Here is a 23,578-nt window from a genome sequence, read left to right on the forward strand (position 1 = left end):
CTCCTATTGGACAATCAGTTGAGTTTACTGAGGGCCAGAATCCTTTTGCTCATATCAGGTTTGCTCCTGCCTAGCATATAGTAGTTGCTAAATATATGTTTATATACTAAATGAATAAATTGGTGGCTTTATTCTTTCTGCCTAAAATATTTTCTGGTCTTATTTGTTAGGAATTCTGACCACCTGATTTTCCATAATGCCTCATATCTGGTACTCTGGGTGCTCTGCAATTAGGCCATTAAGAAACTGAAAGAACCAAGTTGCATTTATTTTTTTTCAGGCTGGCTAGGGAACCATCTACTGGAGTTGAGGCTATTTTTTCCTGCCCTTTTATAGGATATTTTTTTAAGTATGAAATATTTTAAGTGTACAGAGATCAATATAATGAACCTTCATATACATACCACCCAGCTCTATAAGATTCTAGTAATCTGCCATGCTTGTTATTTTAAAATAAATAACACATTAAAATGCAGAGAAATGATTCTGGTCTCTTTCCTTAATAACCTCCAGGTAATCATTATGAATTTGGTATTTGTCTCATTTTTTTTTCCATTTTTTTTTAACTTTTGCAATATGCATACATACTTACCAAAAAAAACTATTTTGCATGCATATAACTACTTATCTGTTCTCCTATTTTATGAAGTTTAGGTTGTTTCTAATTTTCTTTACCAAAAAAAATGAGCATTTCTTTCTCTACGGAGTTTACTGTGAAGAAAAATGGCCGGGTCATAGAGTATGCTATTTATTTATTCATTTATATGTTTATGCCAAATCGCTCTGAAGTTTTTACTAATTTAAACTCCAACCACTATTGTGTGAAAGTTTGTTTTTCTATACTCCTCAGACTTGACATTAACAGAGAAGCATATTTTTTCAATCTGAAATGTTTTCTTAAGATAATCTTTTCCTATCAGTCACATTAAATACCTTTTCATAGGTATTATTCATTGTTCGAGTTTACTCTTATAAATTGAAGAACATTATTTGTATATTTGTGCTGTTAGATTTTTGTTCATTGGATGTTGATAGGCATAGTTAATAAGTAAACATGCTCTTTAACAAACACATTGCAGGCTTCTTATATATTCTTTTAGATAGATGTTACTAATGTTTTACCCCTCATAAAACTCAAGTTCTATAAAAATATTATGAACCTTCCCACACTTGTTGGCATTTCAGAAATGGTACAACCTAATGAGCCTAAGTGTTACCAAGAATCTAGTGTAGTGAAATCTGGAGCCCGGGCCAATGTGTGTGAATTGCTCATAACATTTTTGTAAGCTATTTTTGATTAAGGGTAATTTGTCACTTAATGACCATAATTAAGTTTAATGTACCAGTAGTAGTTTATTGCTAAATGTCCAGTTTGTGTCATACGACAAATTTGAAGAAAAGAGTATTTCCTGCAATGGTGACTCTCTTCTTTTTCTCATCCCCCCAGGTTGTATCAGAGTAAGATGGACGGTAGCTTTGATTGTGATTGTGGTGAGCTGGAGCCACCTGATCACTAACAAAAGACATCTTCTGTTAACCAACAGCCACCAGGGCTTCCTGTTGAAATAAATATATAGCAACAAAGGAAGAAAAGAAGCAAAACGGAAATAGTGCTTACCAGCACCTTAGAATGATGCTGCTCAGGACCAGTCCAACACTGAATGTATCTGCACTGTGAGGAGAATGTTCATAGAAGCCTGTTGTGTGCATATTTATTCACATTTTTGTTAAATGTTAAATCGTTTAGCACGGTAATCTGAGTGCACAGTATGTCATTTCATTCCGTTTGAGTTTCTTGTTTTCGTTAAATGTCTGCAGAGTTGCTGCCCCTTTCTTGAACTATGAATACTGCAATCTTTTTAATTCTCAATATGAGTAGAGCTTTTTGAGCTTTAAATCTAAGGGGAACTCGACAGGCCTGTTTGGCATATGCAATGAACATCAAGAAACCATCTTGCTGTGGAAGCATAATTATTTTTCTTCTCCCTTTTTGAAAGATCTTTCCTTTTGATGCCAGTTTTCTTCTTTGTTTACACAAGTTCAATTTGAAAGGAAAAGGCAATAGTAAGGGTTTCAAAATGGCAGAGAAATTTGAAAGTCTCATGAACATTCATGGTTTTGATCTGGGTTCTAGGTATATGGACTTAAAACCATTGGGTTGTGGAGGCAATGGCCTGGTTTTTTCTGCTGTAGACAATGACTGTGACAAAAGAGTAGCCATCAAGAAAATTGTCCTTACTGATCCCCAGAGTGTCAAACATGCTCTACGTGAAATCAAAATTATTAGAAGACTTGACCATGATAACATTGTGAAAGTGTTTGAAATTCTTGGTCCCAGTGGAAGCCAATTAACAGACGATGTGGGCTCTCTTACGGAACTGAACAGTGTTTACATTGTTCAGGAGTACATGGAGACAGACTTGGCTAATGTGCTGGAGCAGGGCCCTTTACTGGAAGAGCATGCCAGGCTTTTCATGTATCAGCTGCTACGGGGGCTCAAGTATATTCACTCTGCAAATGTACTGCACAGAGATCTCAAACCAGCTAATCTTTTCATTAATACTGAAGACTTGGTGCTGAAGATAGGTGACTTTGGTCTTGCACGGATCATGGATCCTCATTATTCCCATAAGGTATGTAGAGAAAACCAGCTGAGACAGACCTTTAAACTGATACACCTAATCAGGAATAGGTACTTATATTTTCTTTGTATATTGTGGCAGAATTTTTAATCTTATTAAACTTTACATATGCCTTTTTTCTGAAACAAGTCTCTCTGTTTGAAATGAAGGTGGAGTGGGATAATTAAATACAAATTTCTAAAAATACGTGGTTATTATAATGAAGTTCTAAAGTATATGGTAATTTATTATAAATGAAATTCTCCCTTAGCTATTTAAAAGTGGAATATACTCTTCTTTCTTTGGGACAGAATTGTGGTAAGAGGCGATGCTATTTCAACTTTAGGTCTTTTGTTTTTGAGACAGAGTCTCACTCTGTCGCAAAGGGTGGAGTGCAGTGGCGCCATCTCGGCTCACTGCAACCTTCATCCCCTGGATTCAAGCGATTCTTGTACCTCAGCCTCCCAAGTAGCTGGGATTACAGGTGCATGCCATCACGCCCAGCTAATTTTTTTGTATTTTTAGTAGACAGGGCTTCACCATGTTGGCCAGGCTGGTCTTGAACTCCTAGCCTCCAGTGATCTGCCTGGGTCAGCCTCCCAAAATGCTAGGATTACAGGTGTGAGCCACCATGCCCAGCCTTTTTTTTTTTTTTTTTTTTTTTTATAGTTTTTAGTGACAAGATCTTGCTGTGTTGCTCAGGCTGGCGTCAAACTTCTGGGCTCAAGTGATCCTCTGGCCTCAGCCTCCTGAATAGCTGAGGCTAAAGGTGCATGTCAGCACACCCAAGCTTATGTCTTCTTTTGTCTCTTTGAGCCTGTACTATTCAGTTCTGCTTTGTTTAAACTAAATTTAGCTTGAAATCTAAATTCACATAAACAATTGGTAATAAGTATAGCCAAAAAGATTCACAGCAACTTCGTCTTAGATAGTAAATTGCCTTAATACAAGAATTTAATATTTTTCAAGCTGAACCTTGGTCTTTTAGTTTTGAAATGAAATCTTATGTGGGACCCTGATGTTTAAAATAGAGAGGTGGAGCCGCTTTGGTTGTAAAGAACCCCTGGGAGCCCTGCTTTGTTAGCTTTCCACAGTACATGCCTAAGACAAATCTTCATACATGCTGTTTCACATTAAGATTATTTTTATTTTTATTTATTTATTTTTTTGAAATTGAGTTGTGCTTTTGTCACCAAGGCTGGAGTGCAACAGTGTGATCTCAGCTCATTGCAACCTCCGCCTCCTGGGTTCAAGCAATTCTCCTGCCTCAGCCTCCCAAGTAGCTGGGATTACAGGTGCCCGCCACCACGCCCAGCCCACATTAAGTATTTTTACTTGGGCCAGGTGCAGTGGCTCACACCTGTAATCTCAGCATTTTGGGAGGCTGAGGCAGGCGGATCACCTGAGGTCAGGAGTTTGAGACCAGCCTGACAACATGGTAAAACCCTGTCTCTCCTAAAAATACAAAATTAGCTGTGCCTGGTGGTGCATGTCTGTAATTCCAGCTACTCGGGAGGCTGAAGCAGGAGAATCCGGGAGGTGGAGGTTGCAAAGAGCTGAGATCGCACCAATGCACTCCAGCCTGGGCAACAAGAGCAAAACTCCATTTCAAAACAAAAAAGATATTTTGTAGAAAATGAGTTCTAGGCTGGAAGCGCGGTGGCTTCTGCCTATAATCTCAGCACTTTAGGAGGCCGGGGCAGGAGGATCACTTGAGGCCAGGAGTTTGAGACCAACCTGGGCAACACAGACACTTTTTTTTCCTAGAGAAAAAGGAAAAGAGATGAGTATTACACTGACGACATCCACAGTGAAATATTGTGGATAGAGCACTGAACTAAGACTTAACACTATATAAAATTGACTCCATTTCTACATCCAGCTAGCTATGTGACTTGAAGCAGATCCCTTAATCTCTCAGTCATCACACCTATAAAATGGAGTTAATATCTACCATCACAATCTCTCAGGGTAGTTTTGAGGATGAAATAAGGCAATATATGTATAAGGTTTTATAAGGTGCTTTGTAATTGTAAAGTAGTTGAATAGGTTATGAATGGGATTTATAGTAGAGGTCAATAAGGAGGTAGACATCAGTTTATAGCTCTTCCCTACTGTTCTGACTTGAAGCATACTTGCTCTTTGATTATCTCAAGACTTTGAGTGTAAACCAGCTCATCTTCTGAAAAATGCTTTGAATGTGTGGCCTAGAATTAACACTATAACTAGAGTTGTATAATTTTTTTTTTTTTAGACAGGGTCTTGCTCTTGGCTCATTGCAACCTCTGTCTCCTGCGCTTAAGTGATCCTCCCACCTCAGCCTCCCAAGTAGCTGGGACGACAGGCGTGTGCCACCATGCCAGGCTAATTCTTGTATTTTTAGTAGAGATGGAGTTTCACCATGTTGCCCAGGCTGGTCTCAAATTCCTGACCTCAAGTGATCCACCTACCTCGGCCTCCCAAAGTGCTGGGGTTAAAGATTAAGGATTCTTTTTTTTTTTTTTTTGAGACGGAGTTTCGCTCTTGTTGTCCAGGCTGGAGTGCAATGGCACAATCTTGGCTCACCACAACCTCTACCTCCCGGGTTCAAGCGATTCTCCTGGCTCAGCCTCCCAAGTAGCTGGGATTACAGGCATGCACCACCACACCTGGCTAATTTTGTATTTTTAGTAGAGATGGGGTTTCTCCGTGTTGGTCAGACTGGTCTCGAACTCCCGACCTTGGGTGATCCGCCTGCCTTGGTTTCCCAAAATGCTGGGATTACAGGCATGAGCCACCATGCTGGGCAGATTAAGGCTTCTTTAATCAAGTTGTAAGTACTGTTCTTTAGCTAAAGTAAAAAAAGTATGTTTTTTGTTTCTTTTATAGGGTCATCTTTCTGAAGGATTGGTTACTAAATGGTACAGATCTCCACGTCTTTTACTTTCTCCTAATAATTATACTAAAGCCATTGACATGTGGGCTGCAGGCTGCATCTTTGCTGAAATGCTGACTGGTAAAACCCTTTTTGCAGGTTAGTATTTTGTGGGGGAAAAATTTTCCCAAAGAGAAGTAATTTTGCATTTTATCTCTGAAGCAAGATTCATGTAAGATTTAAAATAATTTGTTATGATCTGGAATACTAAAATGAACAGATAAATTGGCGTTTTTAATAAAAAAATTGAGAAAACTTATTCACATACTCACTAAATTGGTCACTTCATAAATTATCAGAACTCCTGTTTAAATATAATTTCATATTTTGTGGACCCATAATACTTGTTGGTAATTTGTGTTGATATTTGAGTTGCCTAATTCTGTCAGTATCATCACTTCCTGGTGAAAATTTTAAGCCATTGTTGAAAATCCAACAAATTTTTCTTGGTCCCCTCCCCCTATAAACAACCAAACAAGTAATTTTTTGTTAAGTTTGGTGCTATTTAGAAGTCTAAAGAAGTGTGTGAGAGAGGACTTTGTCAAGATGAGGTGAGTAATCCATGAAAAATGTCTTGTGTCATAAAGCAAAGCATACGTCTGTATAAAATTATTTAGTATAGACTAGAGCTATAAACTTAGAGAAGCTATGCATCAGTGATTGCTGGAATGGAAGGCATTATGGAGTCAAACAGATTTTTCACGATTTAGAAATAGTGAAGAATTTTAATTGGGGAAGAGAGAAAATGTGTTACTTAAGGGTACCCATATAAATAAAAGTATAAGCCTGGTGCATTCATGAATCTGAGATTCATGCAAGTTGTCAAATAATAAACATATTTATGACTAGTTAAGATGGGGTCAGAATACTAGAAAGTATTTAGAAAGTAGGCAGAGGACTTTCCATATGGAAAAGTAAGGAATAGTAGGAGTACTGAAGATTTTTTAGTTGGGAAAGTGGTGTGATAGTGATTAAGGCCTTTTTCTGTCTTTTGACATAACCTTTTTCCCCTCTATACCCATTTTTTTTTTCTGAGACGGAGTCTCGCTCTGTCACCCAGGCTGGAGTACAGTGGTGCGATCTCTGCTCACTGCAAGCTCCGCCTCCCAGGTTCACACCATTCTCCTGCCTCAGCCTACCGAGTAGCTGGGACAACAGGCGCCCGCCCCCTCGCCCGGCTAATTTTTTGTATTTTTAGTAGAGATGGGGTTTCACCATGTTAGCCAGGATGGTCTCGATCTCCTGACCTCGTGATCCACCCGCCTCGGCCTCCCAAAGTACTGGGATTACAGGTGTGAGCCACCGCACCCAGCCCTGTATACCCATTTTTAGAGTGGTTCCCCCAGACCCCCAGACTGTGCTAAGAGCAGAAGGAAAGAAATAGGCCAGAGTCTATTTACATAAGAAATATTAGTGTACATAGGAGAGCACTGGTGAAGAAAGGACAGCGTGCATAAATGTCTTTTAAGTATGTTAATGCCAGTACTTAGTTTATATAACAGCCAGCCAGCTCTTTACAATTTTTTCTAATATTTATCTAAAATTTCTGTCTGGGCCCAGTGGCTCACGCCTGTAATCCCAGTACTTTGGGAGGCCAAGGTGGGCAGATCACTTGAGGTCAGGAGTTTGAGACCAGCCTGGCCAACATGGTGAAACTCCGTCTCTACTAAAAATACAAAAATTAGCTGGGCATGGTGGCGCACACCTGTAATCCCAGCTACTGGGGAGGCTGAGGCACGATAATTGCTTGAACCTGGGAGGCAGAGGTTGCAGTGAGCTGGGATCGCGCCATTGCAATCCAGCCTGGGCGACAGAGACTCTGTCTCAAAAAAAAAAAAAAAAAAAAAAAATTTCTAAGATGTATGATAGTTTTCTAAATTGAAATTCAGAGGGATTCCTGGAAACTAAATTATTAAATGGATTGATTTTTGCTTAGGAACAATACTGTGATTGGAGGTTATGTTCCTGATATCAAGTGCCTTCCAGCATATATAAACAATTCTGTTTGTTGCAGTGTGACAAATTACTCCAAAACTTAGTAGCTTAAACAACAAACATTTATTAACGTTTTACAGTTTCTGTGTGTCAAAATATGGGAGTGGTTTAGCTGGGTGGTTCTAGCTCATGTTTTCTCAGTCAAGATGTTGGTAAGGGCAGCAGTTACGCTGAAGGCTTGACCAAGGCAGGAGGATCCACTTCTAGATAGCTTACTTACATGACAGTTACCAAGAGGCTTCGGTTCCTCACCATGTGGGCTTCTCCATAGGACTGCTTGAGTGTCTTCATAATATGGTGGCTGGCCTCCTCTAGAACCAGTGATCCAAAAGACAGCAAGGAGAAAGCCAGTGTATCTTTTTTTTAAAAGTTGTATTGTTATATAATTCACATATCATACAATTTATTTAAATTATATAGTTCCATATTTTTTAGTATATTTACAGAGTTGTGTAACCATTACCACTATCTAATTTTGGAAGACTGTCTTGGCTCCTGAAAGATCCTGCAAACAATTATCAGTCACTTCTCATTTCCTCTTTCCCCCAGCCCCTGGCATCCACTAATCTACTTTATGTCTCTATGGATTTGCCTGCTCTGGTTGTTTCAGATAACATTTGGACTTTGTGACAGGCTTCTTTGATGTAGCAATATTTGGGAGGTTTACCCATGTTGTGGCATATGTTAGTACTTTTTTCCTTTTTATGGGCAAATAGTATTCTGCTATATGGATATACCACATGCTTTTTATCCATTCCTCAGTTGATGGACATTTGGGTTTCTACTTCTTGGTTATGAATTATGCTGCTGTAAATATTTGTGTACAAGTTTTTGTGTGAAAATATGTTTTCAGTTCTCTTGGGTGTATATACCTAGGAGTGGAATTGCTGGGTCGTGTGGTAACTGTTTAACTTTTTGAAGAACAGTTTCCCAGTGCAGCTGTACCATTTTACATTCCCACCACCAATGCATTAGAGTTAAATTTTGTCTTTTTGAGTATAGCCATCCTATCGGGTATGAAGTAGTATCTCATTGTGGTTTTTTTTTTCTTCGAGACGGAGTCTCGCTTTGTCATCCAGGCTGGAATGCAGTGGTGTGATCTTGGCTCACTGCAACCGCTGCCTCCCAGGTTCAAGCAGTTCTCCTGCCCTCAGCCTCCCGAGTAGCTGGGATTACAAAGGCATGCGCCACCACGCCCAGCTAATTTTTGTGTTTTTAGTAGAGACGGGGTTTCACCATGTTGGCCAGGCTGGTCTCGAACTCCTAACCTCAAGTGATCTGTCGCCTTGGCCTCCCAAAGTGCAGGGATTACAGGCGGGAGCCATTGCACCCGGCCTCATTGTGGTTTTGATTTGCATTTCCCTAATAACTAATGGATGATTGAATGTCTGTCCAGATCTATTGCCCATTTTTTAAATTGGGTTGTCTTTTTATTATTGAGTTGTAAGAATTCTTTACATAATTCTGAATACAAATCTTCTGTGATTTACATGTATTTTCTCCTATTCTGTAGGTTTTTTTTCCTTTCTTTATAGTGTCTTTTGAAACAAGATTGATTGATTGATTGATTGATTTTTTGAGACAGAGTCTTGCTCTCTCGCCTAGGCTGGAGTACAGTGGCATGATCTCGGCTCACTGCAACTTCTCCCTCCTGGGTTCAAGTGATTCTCCTCCCTCAGCCTCCTGAGTAGCTGGGATTACAGGCACACACCACCATGCCCAGCTGATTTTTGTATTTTTAGTAGAGACGGGGTTCACCACGTTGGTCAGGCTGATCTCGAACTCCTGACCTCATGATCCACTCGCCTCAGCCTCCCAAAGTCCTGGGATTACAGGTGTGAGCCACTACGCCAGGCCTGAAAGAAGATTTTAATTCTGAAGTCCAGTTACCTTTTTCTTCTGTCTCTTTTGTTTTTGGTGTCATGTCTGAGGAATAATTGCCTGACCCAAGGTCATGGATGTTTTCTCCTGTGTTGTCTTCTGAGAGTTTTATAGGATTAACTTTTACAGCTGGGCACAGTGGCTCACACCTGTAATCCCAACACTTTGGGATGCGGAGGCAAGTGGATCACCTGAGGTCAGGAGTTTGAGAACAGCCTGGCCAACATGGTGAAACCCTGTCTCTACTAAAAATACAAAAATTAGCTGGGCGTGGTGGCGTGCACCTACAATCCCAGCTACTCGGGAGGCTGAGGCAGGAGAATCGCTTGAACCTGGGAGATGGAGGTTGCAGTGAGCCGAGATCTTGCCACTGCACTCCATCCTGGCCAAGAGAGCGAGACTCTGTATTGGGGATGGGTGGGAGGGGAAGGGATTAACTTTTACACGTTCTTTTGCATGTGGACATCCTCTTGTCCTGGCACCATTTGTTGAAAAGATTCTTTCTCCATTGAATTATCTTGACACTTTCATAAAAAATCAGTTGACCACACATGTAAAATATCTTTTTGTGACCAAGTCTCAAAAGTTACATACTGTCAACTTTAGCTTTATGTGTTAGAAGTGAGTCACTAAGTACACTTCATGGTCAATGGGAGCGGAGTTCAGTTCCACCCTTTAAAGGGAGGAGTATCAAAAGAATTTTTAGACCTTTTTTTTTTTTTCATTTTTTACCTTCTTGAATGAACAAGGGTAAAGTGTATATATATATGTGTGTATATATATATATATATACACATATATATACACACTATATATACACACATATATATACACACACTATATATATATACACACACATATATATACACACACATATATATATACACATATATATATAATTATTTTTTTTTCCCGAGATGGAGTCTTGCTTTTGTTTCCTAGGCAACAATTGTACAATGGTGCAATCTTGGCTCACTGCAACCTCCGCCTCCCGGGTTCAAGCGACTCTCCTGCCTCAGCCTCTCAAGTAGCTGAGATTACAGGCGTCTGCCACCACACCCAGCTAACTTTTGTATTTTTAGTAGTTTCACCCTTTTGGCCAGGCCAGTCTCAAACTCCTGACCTCAGGTGATCTGTTTGCCTTGGCCTCCCACAGTGCTGGGATTACAGGCAGGAGCCACCGTGTCCAGCCAAGTGGACACATTTTAAAGCCACCACTGTAACGAGTCAGAAAAACAAGCCAGGTGTGGTGGCTCATACATGTAATCCCAGCACTTTTGGAGGCTGAGACCAGAGGATCACTTGAGCCCAGGAGTTCGAGACCAGCCTGGGCAACATAGTGAGACCCTGTCTTGACAAAAAACAAAAATGTAGCTGGGTGTGGTGGCACACACCTGTGGTCCCAGCTATTCAAGGGGCTCAGGTGGGAGAATTGCTTGAGCCTGGCAGGTCAAGGCTACAGTGAGCTGTGATCATGCCACTTACTCCAGCCTGAGCAGCAGAGTAAGACTTTGTCTTAGAACAAAAACAAATTTAAGTCTATATAATGAAAAATCATTTGGTCTTGCTCCAAGTCATAGAAATGAGTTCAGTACCTACTGCTGCTGCATGGATTATACAAAGGTTTTGTTTTTTGAGGAGTCTTGCTCTGTCGCCTAGGCTGGAGTGCAGTTGCGTGAGCTCAGCTAACTGAAACCTCCTCCTCCTGGGTTCAAGCGATTCTCCTGCCTCAGCCTCCCGAGTAGCTGGGACTATAGGTGCATGCCCCCATGCCCGGCTAATTTTTGAAATTTTAGTAGAGACAGGATTTCACCGTATTGGTCAGGTTGGTGTTGAACTCCTGACCTCAGGTGATTACCTGCCTTAGCCTTCCAAAGTGCTGGGATTACAGGTGTGAGCCACTGCTGTCAGCTATATTTGTGTATTTTTAAATGTTTGTTTTTAAATGTTCAGTGCACATTCAGACATTAAATATAGGAATAAAAATAATTGGATTTGTTTTAAAACTCTTAAGTAGCATAGTTTCACATTTAATAGGAATAGTTTGTGAAATGATTGGAAAGATCTAGGTTGTAGTTTGTTTTTAGTTGCCAGGTGCTTTATTGATTTTTGTCAGTGAACCATTCAGTAAAAACATGAAGGGAAATCTGAGTGGTTATTAGGTATAAGCTGCAAATGAACAGAGCAACAAAAGGTAAGGACCAAGCATTCATTGGAAATCAGTGTATTTTTAGCCTGTAGAAAGTGTTATATAGTCTTATTTTTTGGTGCATTTCTCTTGTGTGTCCAGATTGTCTCTCTGTAGGTGTTCCTGTCCCAGGTTAACACTTGTACTTGGGCAGTATTTTCCCTCTTTCCTGCTGTAGCACTTTTATCTCTTGCATCTTCACTTTACCTCTTCTGCTAGATCACTTTTATCAGTATTCATTCAAACATTGATAGAATTTTTCCAGTCTTACAAAATAATCTGTCCTGACCCCACAGTCCCTCAGCTACTGCCACATACTACTGTACTCTTTGGATGTAAAACTTCTCAAAAGATGCATGCATCCTTGCTGCTCTTAATTCCTCTGCTTACATTCTGTCTTTCACCCTGTCCAGTCAGGCTTGGTCCTCCACCAGAAACCACTCTCCACAGGTCACCAGTGATCTCCATAATGCTAAATCCCTTATGAATTCTAAGTCGTCATTTTGAGCCATCTCCAGCATTTGTTGCAATTGATCTTCACCTCTTCAGGTGCTTTTTCAGCTGTCTTTGGGCACGCTACTCTTTCCAGTCACCCTTGCCGGTTCTCTTTTCTCCTCATGTTGGGAGTATCCCACATTCAGTCCTTGGACTCCCTGCTTCGCTGGCTTCACTTAGTCCCTGGGCAGTCTCATTCTTTTTCATTCCTTTAACAATTATCTATATCTGATGATCAGCCCTGACCTCTCGTCTGAATTCCAGGTTCCTTAACTCAGTATCTCCACTCAGATGTCTAATAACAAAGTTAACCTACCCAGAACTGGGCCCCCGATATTTCTTCCTCATACTTCGTTTTCACTCATGTTAGCAAACCAGTACCTCCATTTTTCAGTTGCTTAGACAAAAATCTTGTCATTGTCCTTCATTTCTGTTAGCACAGACCCTGTGGGCTCTTTCTTCAAACTATATCCAGACTCTTAACAGCTTGTTACTGTCGCTCTTACTATCCCTCCCCAAGTCCAGTCAGCCATTATGTCTCTCCTGTTAGAAGGACCTTCTCTTTCCTGCTTCAGTATTTGCTGTCTTTAGTTACCACATCGCAGCCAGAGTGGTCCTGTTGAAAGATAAGGTAGATCATGTCATCTCTGCTCAAACTGTGTGATGGCTTTCCATCAAACTCAGGGTAAAGCAAACCCTTTGTTCTAGTACCACTCTGACTTATCTCTCACTATCTGCCCCAAGGTACTCTGCTTTTGCTACACTTGTCTAATTGTTGTTTCTTGGACATACCAACCCGCCTCTCTCCTCTGGGCTTCTCTCTATCTTCCTAGAACTCCTTTCTTTCTTCCATATGAATATTTGTTGTATTCCTCACTTCCTTAATTTTCCACTTTAGTGAGGCCTTCCTTTGTCTCAAAAAAAAAAAAAAAAAAAAGTCTCATTGTTGCCCAGGCTAGAGTGCAGTGACAAGATCTTGGCTTACTGCAACCTTCTCCTCCAGGGTTCAAGCAATTCTTGTGCTTCAGCCTCCCGAGTAGCTGGGACTACAGGCATGTGCCAAGCTTGCCTGGCTAATTTTTGTATTTTTAGTAGAGATGAGGTTTTACCATGTTGGCCAGGCTGGTCTCGAACTCTTGACTTTAAAAAGGTATTAACAACCCTATTTTTCCCGACAGTGCTATCACCCTTAGCTTACTCTCTTTTTCTTTATAGCATATGTCACCATAAGACCTACTTTACAGAATTATCTGTCCTTATCCACAAAATTGTAAGATCCATGAAGGCAGGCACTTGGTCTGTTTTGTTTCATAACTATTCTCAAGGAACTAAAAAGAATTTTGAATGTTCAATGAATTTATAGACATTAAAGGAAAGGCAAGTGGAATTTTTATTTTTTGTTTTTGAGACAGGGTCTCACTGTCATCCATGCTGGAGTACAGCAAATAGAATTTTTAAAAGTCACCTATTTAGCCTAAAGTTTCCCCCTTTATTTCTTTAATTGCCTAACAGCCTAGAAATGCTAACTGAGCCCTAACATAGAACTATAAAACTTCCCGTTTTACAAGTCTAGTCCAACCCTTCATTTCATTGATGTTGAAATAAAGTCTTAAGAGATGTTAGCTATTGTCTCTGAAGTTATAGCCAGTTAATTAGTGGTACAGTTAAGACCAGAATCCAGATCTCTTGAATCTCAGTTGCTTTTTTTTTTTCACTAGTTTGTGATAACCTTAATATGAGACCAAACTTAAAGAGTCAGTTCCCTGTGGAAACAAAGCAGCTAAAACTAAATACATCAGTAAGCAGAAATTGAAACAGATAAGTAGATTGGTGATAGTCAAAGCAATGAAACCCGCTGATGATACAATTCAAACTTTTCCCCCTCACTGGTCATTATAATATTTAAATTAGTTTAGTATGTTTATTGTGAAATAAGTAAACATTGAGGAATTTTTTTTTTTTTTTAACCTCAGGTGCACATGAACTTGAACAGATGCAGCTGATTTTAGAATCTATTCCTGTTGTACATGAGGAAGATCGTCAGGAGCTTCTCAGCGTAATTCCAGTTTACATTAGAAATGACATGACTGAGCCACACAAACCTTTAACTCAGCTGCTTCCAGGAATTAGTCGAGAAGGTATTGTGACTTGAGAGTAACCCTCACGTTAATGCCTGTGTGTGAGGCAGAATCTGTGTAGGGAAGCCGGAGCTTTTTATCCTTAGATATGGGGCTTTCTCTGAAATAGTCTTTATACACTTAAGGTGTACATAAAACTTCAACTCTCATTTCCCCTTTTTTTGTCCTGGTACTTGGGCTACGATCTGTTTTTTGGTTCTTCTGAATCACTTTTCAGAGCAAGTAGCAAGTATTTTGAATATAGGCACTGGGGGCAAAATCATGATGGCATTTTTTCTCTCAGATATACTTGGAACTCCTTTAAGTGCCTGGATAAAAAGAAAGCTGCTGTATTTAGTTTCAGCAGGTTTTGCAGGCTTTTCAGTAGTTCCACATTCTTAATCAGTCTTTGAGTCTGTCTTCACAAATTCCATTGCTAGCTCCCTTGCTGGTAACCCTGTAGCCACTGTCACAACATCCCTGTTCATAACTAAATGAGTCCTCTGTGGGAACACTTTATTTTTATTTTTTATTGAAAAATAGAGACACAGTCTTACTGTGTCCCCCGGGCTGGTCTTGAACTCCTGAGCTCATGCAGCCTTTCCGCCTCAGCCTCCCACAGTGGTAGTATTACAGGTGTAAGCCACCACACCTGGCCAAAGAGCACTTTTAAAATGCAAACTAGTAATTCTGAATTGGGAGGTGGAGTGGGGAACAGGGTGGGTGTCTGCATACCCTCTATAAGGTGTGGCTCTGCTCAGCCAGGTGGAGACACTGTGCACAGTGATAACCTGGATCCACTTCAGAGTGGTTGTCACTAATCAAGAGGACGGTGCTGTTGAAGCATTTGTAACCTTGCTGTATAATGCTATTTGAATCTTTTTCATACCCTCATTAGGGTGGGGACCATGTTTTAATCTTTGAACTAAACTGAATATTTGGCCAGTGACTGGGATTTATTAACCATTGAGCAAAGATCCTTGGTAGTCACATGTGGCAGCACTGTGCTTGCAAGCAAGTGAATGCAGAGTGGATGGAGTTTCTGAGACTGAAGATTTATCAATTATATGCTCCATACTACTTTCTTCTTAACAGTGGAGTTTTATTTTGGGACAGAGCACATTCTGAGGCAGTGGCAACTTGGTAAAAAGAATACATGTTCTCACCCCACAGTCTCTTTATGATCTTTGAAGGAAAAAAACAAACAGGGTTAAGTGCGTCTGAGTGAACGTATAAGACTCCTAGGAGCCCTACTCTGGTTAATTTCCCTTGATATTTACCTCTCATCCTTTCTGTAGTATACCATATATTTCTCTATCTTAGCATGGTGTTCAGCACCATTGTAGCATTCCTGTAGTCCTAGCTGTTCAGGAGGCTGAGGCAGGAAGATTCCTTGAGCCCAGGAGTTCAAGGATACAATGAGCTATGATCATGCTATTGCACTCCAGCCTGGGCAACAGCAAAGATGCTGTGTCTTAAAATTATCTTTCTAAAGAAAAGAATAGGGTTCTTTCTAGAGTACAGGTTGGCTTGAGAGAGAAAGGCCATCTTTCTCACTTAGAAGGCAAGGATAAGAGGATGTGTGAGTGACCATAGTGAAGAGGTAGGGATTGAGACAAATGTGAAGTGGGTTTGTCTATTGAGAGTGATAAAGAAGACCGAGAGCATAAAGAGAAGGCCAGAGAGCAAAGGTCACAATGAAATTGTTTAGTATGAATTTGTAATGAGCCACGTATGGGATATTGCAGCTAGTTTTCATCAGTTTTGTGTGCCAGGGAGCAGAGAGAGTAGATGGTGGTGGTGATCCAGGGTTGAAGGTTGATATCATAAGGCATAGAAGTGTGTGGCTGGTGTAAATACAGCTTTCAGGCTGCGTGAGGAGCTAAGGAAGGCCTACTAGACTATTTTATGGGAAGAACTGGATTTGTGGTTAACCAGAGTCCTAAGATGCGCAAGGGCAGTGTGTGAACTATGCTGGAGTGTGATGTGAATCAGAGATCAAGAAATTAGTACAACAGCTCATCAGTGAAGGATGGGAAAGGGCTTTTATTACATACCAGACACTATGATTACATCTCATTTTTGTACCTTATGAAATATCTATGTCTACTTTATGCATGAAGAAACTGATGTTCATCAAGTTTTAGTAGCCTATCCAGCACTACAGTGCTAGTAATTGAGTTAAGCCAGTGACTTGCAGAGCTAGGATTAAAACCTATGTATTAGGCCGGGATTACAGGCGTGAGCCACCACACTCAGCTAGAAAATCGTTTTTAAGTTGTAAATCAGGTAAGTTTTATTTCTGACAAATTAACTTTTTAATTGTGTAGTCCATTTTTCCCCTTTATAAGATGGGGACCTGTTAGTACAATTAAGATGCTCATTTCCTGTTGTGTAGTATGTAGTGCTAAGGTAATCACTTAGCTAGTCATTGAAATAAATGAGATCAACATTTACTGTTTTTCTAAAGGTAAGCAATTATTTTCTCAAAAACTTTTACCTTTTCTTCTGCAGCACTGGATTTCCTGGAACAAATTTTGACATTTAGCCCCATGGATCGGTTAACAGCAGAAGAAGCACTCTCCCATCCTTACATGAGCATATATTCTTTTCCAATGGATGAGCCAATTTCAAGCCATCCTTTTCATATTGAAGATGAAGTTGATGATATTTTGCTTATGGATGAAACTCACAGTCACATTTATAACTGGGAAAGGTAAATTGATCCTAAATTAGAAAAATAATATTTACTGAACTTTCCAGTGGACCATATGTAGTGAGTTTTTTAAAAATTATGTATAAGACAATGTAGAAGTCTTAAAAATTTAGTAATGGAAAGATACAAAAATTAGTCAGGTGTGGTGGCAGGCGCCTGTAGTCCTAACTACTTGGGAGGCTGAGGCAGGAAAATCACTTGAACCCAGGTGGCCGAGGCTGCCGAGATTATGCCACTGCATTCCAGTCTGGGCAATAGAGCAAGACTCCATCTCAAAGAAAAATTTAGTAATGATCCCTAATATTTATATCTATAAATAGCCATTAATTAAAACATTTAATAAAGTAATTACTGGTTAGATGATATATGGGAAAAGTTAAATGCTACTTTGAAACATTTTCAAAGTCATTAAGGCATATTTATAAAGTCCTTTAACTGAAGGTTGGAAATGAATCATTTTATGAATGTCAAAAATTTAAGATGTTAGATGACAAGACTCAGTCATATCCAATAAAGTATCTCCAGTGTCTCAGTGGTAGTTATATCTTAAGATAAAAATTATTTGACTCATTAAAAATTATTTGACTCATGTTAGATGCAGGTTTGTGTGTTTTTTTTTTTTTGAGATGGAATCTCACTCTGTTACCCAGGCTGGAGTGCAGTGATGCAATCTCAGCTCACTGTCCTGCCTCAGCCTCCCGAGTAGCTGGGATTACAGGCACCCGGCTAATTTTTAATAGAGGTGGGGTTTTATGTTGGCCAGGCTGGTCTCGAACTCCTGACCTCAGGTGATCTGCCTGCCTTGGCCTCCCACAGTGCTGAAATTATAGGCATGAATCACCGTACTCAGCCAGTATTTGAATGTTTTCCTAATGACAAAATTAATCTGGGGACACTTAACATAGGTTCAGTAAAAGAGACTTTTTAAAGTCTAAACATTAGTGTATAATGTTATCCATATTTTGATGTTTCATGAAGTGAAATAATTGGATTTCTAGGAAGTTTGGCTGGGCGAGGTGTCTCATGCCTGTAATCCTAGCACTTTGCGAGGCCGAGGCAGGCCAATTACCTGTGGTCAGGAGTTCGAGACCAGCTGGCTAACATGGTGAAACCCCATCTCTACTAAAAATACAAACATAAGCCAGCCTTGATGGCAGGCGCTTGTAGTCCCAGCTACTCAGGAGGCTGAGGCAGGAGAATCACTTGAACCTGGGAGGCAGCAGTTGCAGTAAGCCGAGATTGCACCACTGCATTCCAGCCTGGGCGACAGAGTGAGACTCCGTTTCAAATAAATAAATAAATACATACATTTCTGGGGAAGTTTAGATATAATTCTGCTTCAGAGTAGGATGGTAGCTTATAGAGTCATCAGGTGATTTTGATGTATGGCCAAGTTTGGGAACCACTAATGACAATCTTTTTAATCTTAAGATTTTAAGAAGAAATTTTTTTTTCTCCCTCCTCAAATAGTGATGTATTGGTATGGTATGTTTACACAAATCTGCAAACTACTTTTTTTCTCCATGTGTCCATTTCTACCCCCTAAATATGGTTCTTTTCTTTTTTGAGACAGAGTCTCACTCTGTTGCCAGGCTGGAGTGCAATGGCGCCATCTCTCTGCTCACTGCAACCTCCTGAGTTCAAGCAGTTCTCCTGCCTCAGCCTCCCTACTAGCTGGGACTATAGGCGCCCGCCACCATGTTCAGCTAATTTTTGTATTTTTAGTAGAGGGGGTTTCACCATGTTGGCCAGGCTGGTTTCAAACTCCTGACCTCAAGTGATCCATCCACCTTGACCTTCTGAAGTGCTAGCATTGCAGGCGTGAGCCACTGCACCTGACCTGCATTTTCTATTATACCTAGCTAAGTCATCTAATCTCTTTTCTTTTCCCTCAGTGATTGTGCATGTCAGTTAATAGGATAGCACATTCAGCAACACGTATACACAGGGAGATTTTTGCTATTCATGGTGATGAGTTTTCCAGCAAACCTCCTTCTCTTCTAGTTGCCCTTACTGTAGAGTAAAAATTTGTAAGGTACCTGATTGAGATTCGAGATCTGCATTTTGTGGCTATGAAGTCTTTTGTTTGCATGGAACTGGTGGACAAAAAACAAATTGGAAATGAAGTTACATACTTCATTGGCAATTACCAAATATATTAACAGAGCTTTCCTATCAAGACTGAGTTCTGGTAGGGCAAGGCAGGCATATTTACTCTTCTATAATTATCCCCTCATAGACCTAGCACAGTGCTGTCACATAAAAGGTACTCGGTGAATTTGAAAATGAAATCATATACATAGAATAACACTAGTGTATTGATTTTTTTCAGGTATCATGATTGTCAGTTTTCAGAGCATGATTGGCCTGTACATAACAACTTTGATATTGATGAAGTTCAGCTTGATCCAAGAGCTCTGTCCGATGTCACTGATGAAGAAGAAGTACAAGTTGATCCCCGAAAATATTTGGATGGAGATCGGGAAAAGTATCTGGAGGATCCTGCTTTTGATACCAATTACTCTACTGAGCCTTGTTGGCAGTACTCAGATCATCATGAAAACAAATATTGTGATCTGGAGTGTGGCCATACTTGTAACTACAAAACGAGGTCATCATCATATTTAGATAACTTAGTTTGGAGAGAGAGTGAAGTTAACCATTACTATGAACCCAAGCTTATTATAGATCTTTCCAATTGGAAAGAACAAAGCAAAGAAAAATCTGATAAGAAAGGCAAATCAAAATGTGAAAGGAATGGATTGGTTAAAGCTCAGATAGCGCTAGAGGAAGCATCACAGCAACTGGCTGGAAAAGAAAGGGAGAAGAATCAGGGATTTGATTTTGATTCCTTTATTGCAGGAACTATTCAGCTTAGTTCCCAGCATGAGCCTACTGATGTTGTTGATAAATTAAATGACTTGAATAGCTCAGTGTCCCAACTAGAATTGAAAAGTTTGATATCAAAGTCAGTAAGCCAAGAAAAACAGGAAAAAGGAATGGCAAATCTGGCTCAATTAGAAGCCTTGTACCAGTCTTCTTGGGACAGCCAGTTTGTGAATGGTGGGGAGGACTGTTTTTTCATAAATCAGTTTTGTGAGGTAAGGAAGGATGAACAAGTTGAGAAGGAAAACACTTACACTAGTTACTTGGACAAGTTCTTTAGCAGGAAAGAAGATACTGAAATGCTAGAAACTGAGCCAGTAGAGGATGGGAAGCTTGGGGAGAGAGGACATGAGGAAGGATTTCTGAACAACAGTGGGGAGTTCCTCTTTAACAAGCAGCTCGAGTCCATAGGCATCCCGCAGTTTCACAGTCCAGTTGGGTCACCACTTAAGTCAATACAGGCCACATTAACACCTTCTGCTATGAAATCTTCCCCTCAAATTCCTCATCAAACATACAGCAGCATTCTGAAACATCTGAACTAAAACACTCAGCAGACATTTATCTTTGTATTCTTCATGAAATGTGTTTTGTCTTTTTTTATTACTAGTGTTTAAGTCATTTTTTACTTGAATCAGATGGTGTCATTTAGTAAGGATTTTATGAGTTCTTGTTTTTTAAAATCCAGACTTTCTTTCTACATGTGAGATAGTTTTCATTTTAACTGGCATGTCATTTGCACACAAAAAGACTAGAGCAAAATAATGCAATGCAGGAGGAGAAAAGAAATGCACTAAGAACATTCTCTCATAGAACATTGATCTGTTTTACAGGAAACAAACCTTGCCTTGAAATTTACACAGTGAGACTGTACATAATTGCATGAAAATAGCTATTTTTTTCCTAAGACATTTTTCATTCATGAGTATTTTCAAGTTTTTCATACTGTACACATTTCTTAAAACACATGATACCAGCAGCAACTGAAAATGAATGCCGAATTTGGTACACATGTGTTATCTACCTCAAGGTAACAAGAGTATGTGGCAAAACATATACCACCCATAGTGCTTCACAAAATGCACTTCTATTTAGCCAGCGTTTATTGTAGTAAACTATTCTTAATAAAACTCATTCACTGTTTATAAATGTTCTGGTATGCATTCTTTATAGTGAAGTGTTAATACATCACATTTATTTTAGCAAATCAGTATATTTTCTGTATTTAATTATAAAAATTAACTTAGTTTTTAAAATTTATTTGCAAATATACTTTTTCCATTTGGCACTATGGTTTGTTGCCTACCTAGCTGAATCTATAATGTCAGCTTATCCTAAGGCTGTCCACGTACTTAATTTACTTAAGTGTTCATTTTAAGTAACGTGCTCACTGTGTATAGGAATTTGTATTTTGGAGGTGCTTGATCTATCTACAAAGAAAAATTAATTAGGAATTACTTTATTATAAAATGCTCCTAGAAGTCTTAATTGTGTTTATTTTTTAAAAAAACAAATGTTAGACTTGTGTGCATGGAAGTAATTAAGGTACATCATTATTGTAGTTTAAAAGTTGTACATGATAAGACATTTTGTTTTTACTGTATGTTTTTACTGAATGATCTATTCCCCATCCCAAGGCAAGCATGAATAAAATTAGGTTAAACGTAGCATGTGGCATCGCAGTCTCTTAGAATTTGTTTCATCTGTTTTATTTTATTGAATACTGTCTGTATCTTCGGTTATCCTGTTTGAAGAAAAAGGACAAATAAAACATGGCCAGCAAATACAGCTCCTGTTTCACTCTTGGGTTAATGAAAATTTTCTGCTAGAATGAAAATTACTACCAGAATCACTTTGAATTATGGCTATAAATTGCTAGTCTGAAAGGCTGAGAAGGTTCAAGTCTTTTGACTTAAACCATCACATATTAGAAAGGTAAAATGTGTAGTTGAAACTTTGAACTGTGCAGTCAGAAAACTTGAGAAGTATTTGCTCTGTAATACATCTTTGCTTAAGAACTTACCCTTTTACCTATCCAGCTATAAAACCATCCTCCTCTTCGCCTCTTTTTTGTCTTTTATCCTTATTTTGTGCAACACCAATTCTATTAATATCTGCCCACCTACCTTCTCAACAACTGACTTCATCTGGATTCACAAAGCCATATATACATGTGTATATATATACATATATTTATTTTCTGGTTGAATACTGTCACGTTATGAATTTAAACAAATTAGCTTAAGAGGACAAGTTCTGAAGTGCAGTCATGAGAATTGATTTGTGGGGAAAAAAAAAATGGGACACTTTTAGTTGGAGCTGGGTGGGGTGACAAGTGCGGAGGCTTTGAGTGTCATGAGAGCATCAGACAGGATGTAAAGGAAGCTACGGGCAGCAGACATTGGTCCCTGATCCTCCACTATAACCATTTTTTTGCAAACGTATGTTCATTTTGAGAAGAATTAGCTTTGACTCTAAAATGCTGTCTTCCCTGAAGGAGGCCTAGGATTTTTCTTACTGGGAAACTTGGCTCCTGGACTTAATCCACAGTCGTTACTGTCACCTTGGCAGTTTAGTGGCCATCTACACAATGATCTGACTTGTTGGCATTAAAAAGTGCAAAACATAGTCATCAAAGAAAGAAGAAAGTAAAACTGAAACCCCTTATATAAAATATGCTTGCTTTAGGGTGACCCAGGCTGAGTACTAAGTTGTAAAGTCAATTTCCAATAAAAATTTTATGTGCCATTTACTTTGTCCCCACTTGCAATCAAAGTATCTTTATAGGGTAATGAAGATGAAATACTCAAAGAGGCAAAGTCTTTCTCTGCCACCCAGGCTGAAGTGCAGTGGTGTGATCACAGCTCACCGCAACCTTGAACCTAGGCTCAAGTGATCCTCCCACCTCAACCTCTTGAGTACCTAGGAGTAGCTGGCACCTTTGTCAAAGATCATTTGACCATATAGATGAGAATTTATTTCTGGGTTCTCTACTCTGTCTCTTGTGACAGTTTTTGACTGTTTTTTTCCTTTGAGACAGGGTCTTACTCTGTGGCCCAGGTTGGAGTGCAGTGACATGATCATAGCTCACTGCAACCTTGACTTCCCAGGCTCAGGCAATCCTGCCTCAGCCTCCTGAGTAGTTGGAGCCACAGGCATGAGCCAACATGCCCAGCTAGTTTTTAAATTTTTTTATAGTACTTTTAAAATTTGTTTATAGAGACAAGGTCTCCCCCATGTCACCCAGGCTGGTCTTGAACCCCTGGGCTCAAGCAATCTTCCACAGCCTCCCAATGTGCTGGAATTACAGGTGTGAGCCATTGTGCCTGACTGTAAAACATTTTTTTTCTGACATGAGTATGGCCACCCCTGCTTTATTTTATCATTTGCCTGATAGCTTTAGTTTTAATTGCTACACCACAACATATTTTTTAAATGACATCTTCCAAAATTTTGCTTCTACCAACATCTTTGCAGTGAGAATTCTTGTGAACATGTGTAAGAGTGTCTTTAGGGCAGATACCTAGGAGTAGAGTTGCTACATATCTTCAAGTCTATGAAGATGCCATATCCCTGTCCAAAAACTGATTGTACTGACTCACATTCCTGCCAGCAATGCACAAGAGTTCCTATTCATCCACATGCCTCCAAGCAAGAAACCAAGTTTCTTCCACTGAATTAATCCTACCAGCTTTGCAATGTTCAGTTTACAGTAGGAACCAAGATTTCTAATTCCAAACAACTGCATGGCTGGAAATCATGACT

At 39.6% G+C, this 23,578-nt stretch overlaps 1 protein-coding gene across 9 annotated transcripts in view; it reads left to right on the forward strand.

Moving 5' to 3' along the window:
• Positions 1–21,601, forward strand: part of MAPK6 (mitogen-activated protein kinase 6) — a 47,092-nt gene extending 25,491 nt beyond the window's left edge. For 5 of the 9 annotated variants that reach the window (XM_024232170.3, XM_024232169.3, XM_063716028.1 and 2 more), the window contains 5 exons: positions 1,448–2,633; positions 5,490–5,634; positions 14,068–14,232; positions 16,726–16,927; positions 19,260–21,601. In XM_024232170.3, the coding sequence (XP_024087938.1) occupies positions 2,079–2,633; positions 5,490–5,634; positions 14,068–14,232; positions 16,726–16,927; positions 19,260–20,358 (2,166 nt within the window). In that variant the 5' untranslated portion in view covers positions 1,448–2,078 and the 3' untranslated portion in view covers positions 20,359–21,601. 9 annotated transcript variants of the gene reach the window in all.
• Positions 21,602–23,578: the final 1,977 nt, after the last annotated feature.

Source organism: Pongo abelii, chromosome 16 (assembly GCF_028885655.2).
Source record: "Pongo abelii isolate AG06213 chromosome 16, NHGRI_mPonAbe1-v2.0_pri, whole genome shotgun sequence".
Classification (NCBI taxonomy): Eukaryota; Metazoa; Chordata; class Mammalia; order Primates; family Hominidae; genus Pongo; species Pongo abelii.